The sequence below is a fragment of the Pan troglodytes genome, chromosome 1 (assembly GCF_028858775.2).
Source record: "Pan troglodytes isolate AG18354 chromosome 1, NHGRI_mPanTro3-v2.0_pri, whole genome shotgun sequence".
NCBI lineage: Eukaryota > Metazoa > Chordata > Mammalia > Primates > Hominidae > Pan > Pan troglodytes.
The window spans coordinates 81879551-81891700 of record NC_072398.2 but is presented as its reverse complement, the minus strand read 5'-3'; the positions used below and the strand labels follow the sequence as shown (position 1 = coordinate 81891700).

Genomic DNA, 12150 nt, shown 5'->3' with positions numbered 1-12150 from the left:
TTTCCTATACTGAACTATATGTACCCATATGGTTTAATCTGTGACCCCACCAAATCTCATGTCAAATTATAATCCCCAATTTTGGTTGTGGGGCCTGGAGGGAGGTGATTGGATCATGGGGGTGGATTTCCCCCTTGCTGTTCTGGTGACAGTGAGTTCTCATGAGATCTGGTTAAGTGTGTATCTCACAGCTTGTGGAACTGTGAGCTAATTACACCTCTTTGTAAATTACCCCATCTCAGGTATTTCTTTATAGCAGTGGAAGAACAGACTAATACAGAGGTGTTTGGATCATTGGGGTAGATTTCTCATGAATGGTTTAGCACCATCCCCTTGGTGCTGTCCTCATGACAGTGAGTTCTTGTAAGACATGGTCCTTTAAAAGTGTGTGGCACCTGCCCCCCTACTCTTTCTCTTGCTCCTGTTCTCCTGTGTGATGTACAAGCTCCTGCTTGGCCTTCACCACGACTGTAAGCTTCCAGAGTCTTCCCCAGAAACATAGTCCTTCCCAGTGCTATGCTTCCTGTACAGCCTACAGACACATGAGTCAATTAAACCTCTTTTCTTGTAAGTTACCAAGTGTCAGGTATTTCTTTATAGCAATGCACGAACAGTCTAATACATGTACCTCCAAGATTTTGCCTGACCCAAAGCAAATAACTTAGTGTAGTGGTTAAGAGTACGGTCCCTTGCCTGTGTTTGAATTTTAGCTCTAATACTTAATAGTGGTGTGACACTGGGCAAGTTACTTGACATCTCTATGCCTCAATCTTCCCATCCTAGATAACTGGGATAAAGAGTTTCTACCTCCCAGGGTATTGTAAGGGTTTTTTTTTTCTTTTTTAAAGTGATATATGTGAGTTTGCTGAGGTTAAAGTAGTGTCTTACACATTTTCCTATCTTTAGCACCTAGTAAGTTCATGGCAGAATGCAGATGTTTACAATTTTTTATTGAATAAATGACATTAATTTTACAAATAATCCTAACATACATAACTGTATATTCACTATTTTTCTTCAACAAATATGAGCACCTACTATGCCCAGGCATTGTGCTAGGCACTGGGGACAGCTGGAAACATAAATAACTCATTAGGAGGAAAATGAAACTTTGATACAGTCTATTTTAAGCTATTTTTGTTCTCACAGAACTATCCTTCCTTAAATAAAAATCCTTTCCATGAAAATTTCCTTTTATAGAAGTGAAACAGTAAAGAATGCGTAACACATAACTAGCTTCAATGACTTTCCGAAGGTCATATTAATATACTTTTTGAACCAAAGAGCAAAACTAGGATTAAATAGAAGATAGGAAATTAAATGAGGGTATTTGAGCTCTTTTTGTTAATGGAGATGATTTCAAATTTGTGGTCCCCAGAGCAGGGGCATGTACTTAACTATTTCCAATAAGGTTGTCAATTCTGAGACTTCCCTTACAGTAATGCTGGTGAAAATAACTTAGGCCATATTTCCAGATTAACTAGTTAAATATTTCATTTCCTTAAGTGTGCTGGTTGGCGTGGCTCTAAATAATTAGATTACAGGGCGGTCTAATTATTTGGTTCAAACAGTCATGCACACACCCTAAGGCTTAATTACCACGAACAAATCAATCCCACCCCCAAATCGTTGCCTGTCACTGACAATAGCTTTAACTGTACTTGCACAGTTAAAGGAGTCCAACGAGCATGCTAGGACTGATGATTAAAACTTTACCCATTAAAATAATTGCACTCACTTGGAAATCAGTTTTGTTTTTAATTGTAGAACCAGCAGTTCTACCCAATTTAAACTTCAGTCATATCTCTCAAGACAGATTAACTAGAGCTGATTTTTTTTAAACTTTGCTTACCATGAAATACACCTTTCTATTCTTAAAAAACAAACAAACAAAAATAGGGCTTTAAAAATTCGTAAAATTAGACCTGGGACTTTGTCCAGGGAATTTCGCCATTTAAGATAAAGAAAACTCAGCAACATTATGTCTAGTTACCAAGAAAGATATGTGCAACGCGAAACCTTTCCCCAATACCATATTTACTCCGAGAAACACAGCAAAATAAAATTCACGATGAAGTTACGATTTCGACATTTTTATTAGTCATCAGCTTACTGCTAGGTTTTAAAAGGTGTTCCAAGGCGGGAAGAAGGCGCGGGGGGAAGCCTCAGAATACGGGGTCTGTTTCGATTGGGGGGAGCGGCGTTAGAGGGGCGTGAAGGCAGAAAGGAAGGGTAGGGCGGAAATTAGCGACTTAATAAGACGCCTAGCTCCCGAGGAAGCCAGCCTGGCGTTAGAAGCAGGTAGAGCAGAAGAGATGTAGGGCTAATTAAAACAATCACACGACACTCCCCCTCGCGTTTGCCGGGGCCGGGTTCTCCTGCACTGGCAGAGCCGGGGGCGGGGATTAGCTCGGATTCAAATTTAAAGCGGGAGGCCCGCGTGTGGCTCAGCAGGTGCTTCATGCCCGGCTCCCGCGGCGGTCGTTTCCGCCCCTACCTGCCCAGAGGGCCGGAAATTACCTAGCGAGGAGCGGCTTATCCATTGTTGCCAATGTTTCAACTGCGCGGAAAGCCTGAAGAAAGATGCGGAGCACAGGGCACGCGCCCCCACATTTCTGGCCGCTGCGCTCCTTGCCGTGCTTTTACAATGCCACAGGCCACTGGGGGAGACCGGAGCGAAGCCAGGAGGGAAGCAAGGCGGGAGGAAAAGGGAGAAGTGTAAGAAGACACAGGCGCCCAGGACACTATATAATCTGGTTCTGAGCTAGAGGGAGCGCATGCGCCGGCGACACTTCTGGCGGCAGGAGAAAGGCGCGCATGCGCAGAGCCGAGACGAAAAATGAAGCCACAGGGTGCCTGGCTGATTGAGGGCGCTGCTTTAGCTACCGAAGGGCCACAGCGCCCCGAAGGCGCGTGCGCAGAGCGCGGGAAGTGGGTGGAGCTCTTCTGAGGGGGCCGGGGCGAACAGAGCCGGCCTCGCGCGCCCCCTGGCGCGCGCCCGGGGAGAGGAAGGAGCGGGAGGGGGCGGAGAGGAGGGAGGAGACAAGCAGGGCGGGAGGGGGGAGGGGAGCCAGAGCGAGGGAGGGTTTATCGACCGGGCGATTTTGGTTAAAATATTCAAAATGGCGGACGGAGGAGCAGCGAGTCAAGATGAGAGTTCAGCCGCGGCGGCAGCAGCAGCAGGTAATCATTACAGCATTTTACATATTCATATTCATACTCAACCCCGGCTCCCGCTGCCCCCCCCGCGACTTAGCATAATTTATTAGTACTCAGGATTATTATAATTAACGGCGGGGAGATGGGGGGCCGGGGAGCATTGAGCCCCCGCCGGGCGCCGAGCGGAGGGGGAAAGAGGCTCGGAGCGGCCAGGCGGAGGGGGAAGACAAGGGGCAAAGGGGGCTGCGATCCACTGCCCTCCTCCTGCCCCCGGCCCACCCCGCCGCCGCTCGCCGCCCGACCGTCGGCACCGGCCCTCCTCCTCTGCCGGCCGCCGCTGCCGCCTCCTCGCCGCCGTGCCCGAACCCGAGCGGGTCCGCGGCGGGGCGGCGGGGCCGGGGCAGAGGGAGAGGACAATAAAGACATTTTACATATTCATAGCTGCTGGGCCGGCGGGGCGCAATAGGGCGCGGGCGGGCGGCCGGGGCCGGGCGGGCGCGGGGTGGGGGGCGTGAAGGGGGATGGAGGCGGCGGCGAGCACAATGCCGGGGAGGCGGCGGGGCCGGAGCGGACCCCGGAGGCCGGACACCCGCACGCGTCTTCCCCCGGGAGCGGGCCCGGGCGGGGGGGCGCTGCCCGCCTTGGGGGGCGGCCCTCAGGGCAACCGGGGGTGCGCGCGGGGGGAGCTCCCTGCCCGCGCCCCGCGCGGGGCTGAGCCCGGGGGTCACGGCCCCAGGCACCTCGGCCGCGCCCCACTGGTCCCCAATGTGGTGGCCTGACCCAAGCCAGGCCTGCTCTCTAGGTGGGTAGGGGTGAGCGGTCGTGGGAGCTGCGAGGTGGCCTGGGGCGGCGGGGGTGGGGAACCCGCGCAGGGGTCTGCGTGCCCCCCCTGGGGGGTGGACTGGATTGGAAGGAGTCCTTGGGGCAAGTTCCTTCCGAGGGGATGTCCTCTGGGGCGGCCCGCGCGCCCCAGGCCTGCGGTCGGTAGCCCCTTTGCGTTGTCGGCCGGGGCTTCGCGGGCGAGTTGGGCTGGAGGTGCCTGGCGTGGTCTGACCTCCGTCTCCCTTTGCCCCTCCCCGCTGCCCCCCCTCAGTTCCCCCCACCCCCTGCGCCTGACCGGGACGCACGGAGCGGGTGGCCCTCCGGGGCCTCTCGCTCCGAGGCCCCAGAAGCGCCCAGAGGCCTCCCGAGAACTTGGATGTAAAGGGCTGCCCTCCTGCCCCAGAATGGGCTGGCCTGACAAGTTGATCGTATTCTCGATTTCCTCTCTCCTGTTGGGAGTCGGTGGGGAGGGACGGGGATCCCCCTCCCTTCTTCTGTGGCGGTGTTTTCTCGCTGTGTGCTGGGTCGTCTTTACTCTCTGCTTAGCTGAACCTCTTCTCATTTGAATAATGTCTAATTCGGGGAGGTTTATATTATTGAAATGGCCGCCTGGCTTTCCCCGCCTCTCATGTTTAGTAATTCAGACCTTTAATAACAGCCACTCACAGCCCAACGCCGTGTTTATATTTTACATTCGCCCCATGTGCTTTTGTGGTTCGATATGATTCTTTTTTTTTTCCTTGGCAATCCGCAGGGCTCTGAGATCAAACCCAGGCCGTGCTGGGAAGAGAGGGGGGAAGCTAGGCCTTGGCTTCTCTAGCAGTTGCCTAGGCCTCATGTTCTCTGCTGCTTGATTTATTTACTAATAACCAAAATGACTACCTCCACCAACTTCCACACACTTTCCCCTCCTCTGCGGGCAAAACAAACTCTCTTGGGGCTTTACTAGCATTAAAACAGGTCCTAGCTAAGTATCAACTCTGTGATGGTTTGTTTTCTCTTAAAAAGACTTTCTTATACTTTGCAGTAGTATTGGGCCTAGGGGGAAAAAATCTGTCCTGTATTTCATTTTCAGAGCCTATGAAATCTATTTTGGTTTAATCCAAATCACTTTGTTTTGGGGTTGGGTACCCCGGTTGCTCCCCACCCCCATGTTAAATACTTTAAGGCTTTGTAAAGGTCTGTAGTATTTGTAAAACTGACACTTTTTTTTTTCCTCTAGGAGTTGTGGAGTAGCTAAATATTAGAAATTCCAATTAACAACACTTTCATAATTTCTTGGTGTGGTGCTACCTTTCTGACATCTTCATTCTAATTTAAAATGGAGCTGACGTTAATTTTGTGCTATCATTGTCATAGACTTGCTTATTTTAATTGTAGCACTACTGAAAACAAAAAATGGGATTATGTTTTCTTTGAGTATTTGTGTCATGATTAAATGAGTGAAAAGAGAAGAATAAACATAGGCATTGCGTTTACCCTGATCTTGGAACTTAATTCTCCTCCCAGCACACCCGCCCCTCCTCTTTAAGTTGTCAGAATTGATTTTATGTTTTATCTAGACTTAGGACAGTTGGCTTGTGAGAGGCAGATTAACTTTTACTGTTTAGAGGAAACAGTAATTTTGATTTTTGGTCTTTCCTGTGGTAAAATTTTCTTTTAACATTTTTATTTTATGTAGGGGTGTGTGTGAGTGTGAGTGTGACTAGTGTTGCCTGTCACTGGTGGATGTTTACCGCTGCGTAGTCAAGGGAAGTATTAGAGGAGTGGGGTTTAACACTAATGTGTTAAACCTTTGAAATTATGTTAAGACATTTTGGTGAGTGGCTAGCTATGTATTTTGTGGGACTTTGGTCTTCAGTTTAATTTGTAACAAAATTCTAGGTTTGATGGATTAAACGCAAGCTAATTTCAAATAACCAGTTCTCACCATTTTTCTTCTTTCACTCACAGTAGGCAGGCCCTGAATGCAGCAGGAAAAAAAAAATCTGTAGCTTTTAAGAGAACCTTCAGGTGAATGACTGCTTCAGAGACCTGAAGTATGAGGTCAGATGGACAAAAAGCAGCAATATAATTTCATGCCTTAAATAGCATATGTTTTTGCACCCGATTCCCAAGATGTGGTCAAACTGATGATGTCATTGGACAGAGGACAAGGTGCAGTTAATTTGATTTATTGTCCTGAGGTGAAGTGTAGCAGTGAAGCCTTCTCATAGGGAAACCATTTATTTCGGGACAATTTCCTTTATAGCTGCAATTTAATCACTACTGAGGCCGTAGATATTTTATACAAAATGATAAAATGTACATTGGATTTTACAAGCAAAATTTCACTGTTACAGTTTTTGTAATACAGAAAAGGATGGATGTTGTTAACTGGCCTTATATTTTGGTTCACTTTTAATGCTATTGTAAAAATTCATTTCCTCAAAATTCTCAAATGGAGTATTTGGGTTTTAGATAGATAGTCATAGAAGTGACCCATATAAATGTTTGTTGTGATCCCCCAGACTTTTATAAGAAACTGTGTTTCTTAATCAGAGCATAGCTTAGGCTAATGGAGAGACCATTTGCCTTAGAATCCATTTCAGTGAATAAAGCAGAGTTGAGAATGAGGGCTGTGTATTCTTTAAGGTGGAAATGATAATGTTGAAAATAAGGTAGAATACTCACAGGAAAGCATGTGCTTTTAAAACAGATTTTTTTAAAAAAATTCAGAATTCTTTTTGGATTTATCTTAGTCTGGACAAGTTTGTTTTGTTTTGATTAGTGATTTTAAAATTGTTCCATTGCAACAGTGATTGCACTTAGAATTTTTGACATATTAATAGATTTTCTTGTAAGACATTTCTCATATTTTTAATTATTAGTTTATTTTAAGGTGATGATTAAAATTCCCTGAGAATGTGATAAAATTGCTTTATTTCTAACCTGAATTTGTGATCCAATTTTGATAGAGTATTTTAGGTTACTTTTGAACCCGCATGAGTTTATAACCTGCCTGTCTCCTTTTGCATCTGTCAAGTAGTTTCCCGTGTATTTCTAGGAAATCCATTGTCACTGTCTTCTTTTTTTTTTTTTTTTTTTTTTTTTCCAGACAGAGTCTTGCTCTGTCTCCCAGGCTGGAGTGCGTTGGTGTGATCTCGGCTCACTGCAACCTCTGCCTCGTGGGTTCCAGTGATTCTCCTGCCTCAGCCTCCTTAGTAGCTGGGACTACAGGCATGCGCCATGACGCCCGGCTAATTTTTGTATTTTTTGTAGAGGCGGGGTTTCACCGTGTTGGCCAGGCTGGTCTCAAACTCCTGACCTCAAGGGATCCACCCGCCTCGGCCTTCCAAAGTGCTGGATTACAGGCGTGAGCCACCATGCCCAGCCCGTTGTCACTTTCTTAACTCTCCCACCTATTAATTACAATGATACTTTGGAATCAAGGTCTTGAAAATTCATGTGACAGCTGACCAACTGTTTTTGATTTCTAAAGGACTGTTCTGCTTCCAAACCATTACCGTAAAAGCAATTTTTAACCTCTTCCCTCAAATTAGTTTGTAATTCCTTTCATTTTGTCATTGTCAAAAATCCCAGTAGACAAGGAAAAAACAAACCGTAGCTATTATTCAGGTTCAAATGAATTCAGGTGTAGTGTTCTGCCATATTTTAAATTTACTATTCTCTATATCAATAGGTAGTATAAAGCAGTGTAAATAAAATATGTTTCATTGCCGCCTAGTTTGAAGTAATTGTCAATCTGCCATTCATCTGGTTAGTGGATTTTGCAATAAGTTCAGGGCTCAAAATGTTACGTTGCTCTTCTCAAGCCACCAAAGATGTTTAATAGACCCTTGAATATCTTAGGCAGGTGGTTCTGAAATAACAGAAGTGGAAATTTGAATGTTATCTTTAAGTATTTTCTATTAAAAATTGAAATATTTGACCTGTTTCTTGAATCTGTATTGCTTCATCTTGAATTTATTTGTGTTTTTTAAGTTGGTCACTCATTTTCATGAATGTTTCCTTTGTACTTGGAAGACTGTAATATTATGTAGTAGTGATTGCCTTGTTGTTATCGGTTATTTTTGTTTTGTTTTTTAATGTTGAAACCCCATAGTTGTAATCTTTGCATATTAGTCTTTCAAGCACCATTAAAAATAATGTTATGTGACTCATTAATTTGCCTTTATATAATTGCGTTAATTACACAGTTTTTGTGATTAGTAAAGACTTGCTATGAAGCCTGATTTTAAGCAGGAATGTGTTTTTCCTAATGAAAGTGATTGCATTTGAATTTAGAACTATTCAGGTAATTTGCGTTTAGGGAACAGACCAAGTCACAAACAAAACATGCCCCCTTTTGGTCATCCATGTTCTTGTTTCTGATCCCTCCTTAAATGCTAAATGCCTGAGCAAATGTACTTACTATTTCTTGGGCGTTAGAGTTGAAAGTTGTTGATTTGATTCAGTGACATATCTGCTTTGAATTTCTGTACCCTTTCTGCATGAATTTTTTCCTTTTCCTTTTTTTGGGGTAACTTTGAGTCACCATTTTGCTTAATTCTTACTGTGTTGCTTAAAGGATGTAAATATCCTTTTGAGTGGTTGAAAGGGATAATAATTAAGGTTCACAGAGAATAGCAGTTTCCTTATGCATCTTTTGCTGGACATTTTTGTGCATTATTGACATTTCATAAGTAAAGAGAATTGAATAACTGTAGATTTTAATTCTTCTTAGGAATAAATTGGTTTGTTTTGTACCGAAGTATTTCTGTGTTCTAAACAGGTGACGAGCTCTTATAAACTGTTTCAGCAGTAATAACAATGGAAACAAAAATAGCCTGAGTAGAGCTATTGCCTGACTTACTTGATCCGTTTACAGTATGTTTAGAATTTGGAATATGAGAATTGTCTTGAGTTTCAGAAGTTCTGATTTGAAGATGCTCCTTGCATACAGTGCATGTGGTTATGGGGTTCTGTGTGTTTTTATTATGGGGTGTGAATTTTTTGAGCATTGGTATCTTTGTATACTCAGTGACTAATAGAGCTCTTTTGTTTTTGGGTTTTATTTATTTATTTATTTATTTCCAATTAAGCAAGCACTCAAGATTTCAGTGTTGCCTACATTTGCTGACAGGACTAGTAATTGAGCAAAAGAAGAATCAGCAAACCTCTAGATTTATCAGATTATCTTTTATTCATTTATTTTCTCTTATTTTTAATTTTTTTTAAGAGATGGGGTCTTGCTATGTTGCCTAGGCTAGTCTCAAACTCCTGGGCTTAAGCAGTCCTACTGTGGCCTCCCCAAGTGCTGGGACTACAGGCATGAGCTACCACACCTGGCCCAGATTTCTTTTAAACTGCTGGAACTCCTGGGCGTTTATCCGGAGAGGATACATTATACTAACTTTTTTTTAACAGCCAATGTTCACATTCCACAAAGCTAAGTGTTTGTAGTAGCTTTACTAAGTCTTCAATATTGAAAGTCATAGCAAGTGCAATTTATCACATTATTTATTTCATAATTCTTTGTAACTTTATGCTTTTTATGTTGGAATATAGAAATGGTATATGAAATTAAATCAATAATAATAATTATTATGGCAGGTTCCCCCGCCCCCCCCGTTGAACTTTCTCTTTGCAATAGAAGATGTAAACAGGAATGGCTGGAAAATGAACAATATGCTGTGTGTTAAACGACTCATTTGTGCTTAAACATATGATTACCTTAATGGAGTTGCACTGATACCTTAAAGGGAATATATTTTTATATGGAAAAGTGACTTAGGTGTTTTCTTGTTTTAGTACACTTATTTTAGTGGTCTGCTTAATGAAAAATACAGCCTTTTTTGGCTGATTCATACTGCAGCAAGCAATATTATAATTAATGTTTTAAAGTAGTTACCATCCTAGTCTATAAAAGGTATCTGCTATGTACCTGGTCCTATGCCTATAGTCTTTGGGGATAAGAAGGAAATATGACTGCTGCGGAGGAGTTGGTATGTTTACTTAAGCAGGAAAAATTGAAAAACAGTGTATATAATTACATATTAAAATATGTAACAGATAATGAAGATCGGAGAATAGATCAGAGTGTGTCCAAGTTTGAAAGAGCCAGAGCATCCTAGAATATATTATAGCTGGAAGGTAATTTAGATATAATATTTGCTAAAGCTTTTGCTTCACAGATGAGGAAATATTTTCACAATGGTTTAGTGACTTGCTCACAGTCACTTAACTATTCAGTAACAGATAAGAACACAAGACTTCTAACTTTCTCCCACCTCCCAGTCTCTCCTCCTGCCCCATTGCTGTCAGTCAGAGAAGGCTTTATGTAGAAGGCGAGACTTTTAAACCGAGCTTTAAAGGGCAAAAAGAATTTAGAGGAATGGGAATACAGAGAAGGCCATTGAAGGGGAGGTTGTGTTCAACATTGTGATGTATAGGTAAAGAATGAGGAAGCATTTGTTCTATCTGCAGGAAAGCTGTTGGAGGATTTTGAAATAGGGACTGATGTGATAAAAATGGTGTGTTAGGAGTAATGTGGTGTGCAGGATGGTTTGAAATAGGAAGGGAGAGATTAGATCCATAGAAACCAGTGTATAGAGGTATTTGGTTTATTAACTAATTACTGTAGGTGCTACTAGAGATACAAACATAATTTAAAAATTACTTGACCTCAAGAGACTTCCAGTCTAATTTATGAAATAGATAAGTCATGATAAAGGTGTTGAGGATATTGTCCAATTACATTACATGGAATAAGGACGTTTGGGAGAAATTCTTGCCTGGCCTTTACAGTAGAAACTATTTGTTTTTAGTCTTATGGACACTGAATTGTCTAATTGACTTAGTTTCCTTTTCAAATCAAACTACAGTTTGATTTGGTCAAATTTAGGTCAAATTATTAACCTGAGAAGCACATGCATAGGCAATTATGTTTGCATTTCTTAGCCTGATTAGTAGATCAATTTTTTGTCCATGCATTTGTTTTGTATTTCTTTTATTGCTTCCATCTTTAAACTCTTTTTATCTTGTTTTATGTGGGCCACCTTACATCCTTTCTGGAGCAAGGCAGGTATAAATAATATTACCATAACCATGGCATAGTGATAATGTCTGTATTTTTATAGTACTTTAAAATTTATAGCCACATTCTCATTTTCATTACCTCAGTTAGTCCTTTCAGGCAAGCGTTACTATACCCATTTTATAGTCGAGTAAAATAAAACTTAGATTAAGTGACTTTCTCAAGGTCCTGTGTTTTTATAAGCATTAAGTGTGGGTAATAGCAAGACTTCCAGCTTAGTTGTTATTTAGGCTGTGTATTAAGGCACTTTGGGGCTCTATTGTGGAGAGCTCTGAATCCTTTGTGTTGGTGTAAGAGTTTGGATTTTATTTGCTAGGCAGTAGGAAGTCACTGAATTTTTTTTTTAAATTTTTTTTTGTTATGGACAGTGCCATGATCAGAGCCCTTAAAGTGTTTAGCAGCTAATTAGATGCAAAGAGATTATCAAGGTTTTGAGTTTAGGTTATCCAGAAAAGAGCATTACCATAAGCAGATGTAGGGATGTTGGGAAAAGGAGCCATTTGGGGAGTAAGTCAGTGAATTCACTTTGACATGTCATTTGAGACATGTTTGGGTGGGTCTTATTGGGTTGTAGATTCCTTGTGAAAATTGAAAATTTTTTAGTGAATTAAATGTTTGATAAACATTAATACTAGGGTTGAGATTTATGCTCATGCCACTGTGCGTGTGGACTGAATATTGAATCTGAACGTTGTAAATTCTAGATATCTCATTTTGGCTTTGGCACTGTCTTCTAAGGTTATTTCCTTCAACAATACGATGGTGATAATACCAGTGTTAGAGGGATGCTGTGGGGAGTATCAAATTGATAGCAGAAGCATTTTTAAAGTAACTCTGTAATAGTTTTTCTTACATGAGCACAGGAGTAAAATCAGGAATTTTATTACTTGTGCTGCTGTAGAGAAGCAGAAGCTTTAGCAGCCGATGGATTCTGTGGGGCACCTGACTGTAGGTTGTTCATTTTTTGTTGCAGCCAGCATCTTAGGAGGAATGGACACTCCTAATACTCTTCTGAAAACTTTATACAGTGGAGGTGTTGCATTGAAGCAAATACAACTTACCTTGATTTCAGGGCATTCTGTTATCTAGCC

At 42.4% G+C, this 12150-nt stretch overlaps 1 protein-coding gene across 4 annotated transcripts in view; it reads left to right on the top strand.

Annotated features, from left to right (window-relative positions):
• The first annotated feature begins 3010 nt into the window (after positions 1-3010).
• POU2F1 (POU class 2 homeobox 1) overlaps positions 3011-12150 on the top strand; it is a 206391-nt gene continuing 197251 nt past the window's right edge. The window contains exon 1 of one of the 4 annotated variants that reach the window (XM_016961676.4): positions 3011-3183. Coding sequence is in view for 1 of the 4 variants with exons in the window: in XM_016961732.2 (XP_016817221.1) it covers positions 3123-3183 (61 nt within the window). In the remaining 3 variants the exon portion in view is untranslated. 4 annotated transcript variants of the gene reach the window in all.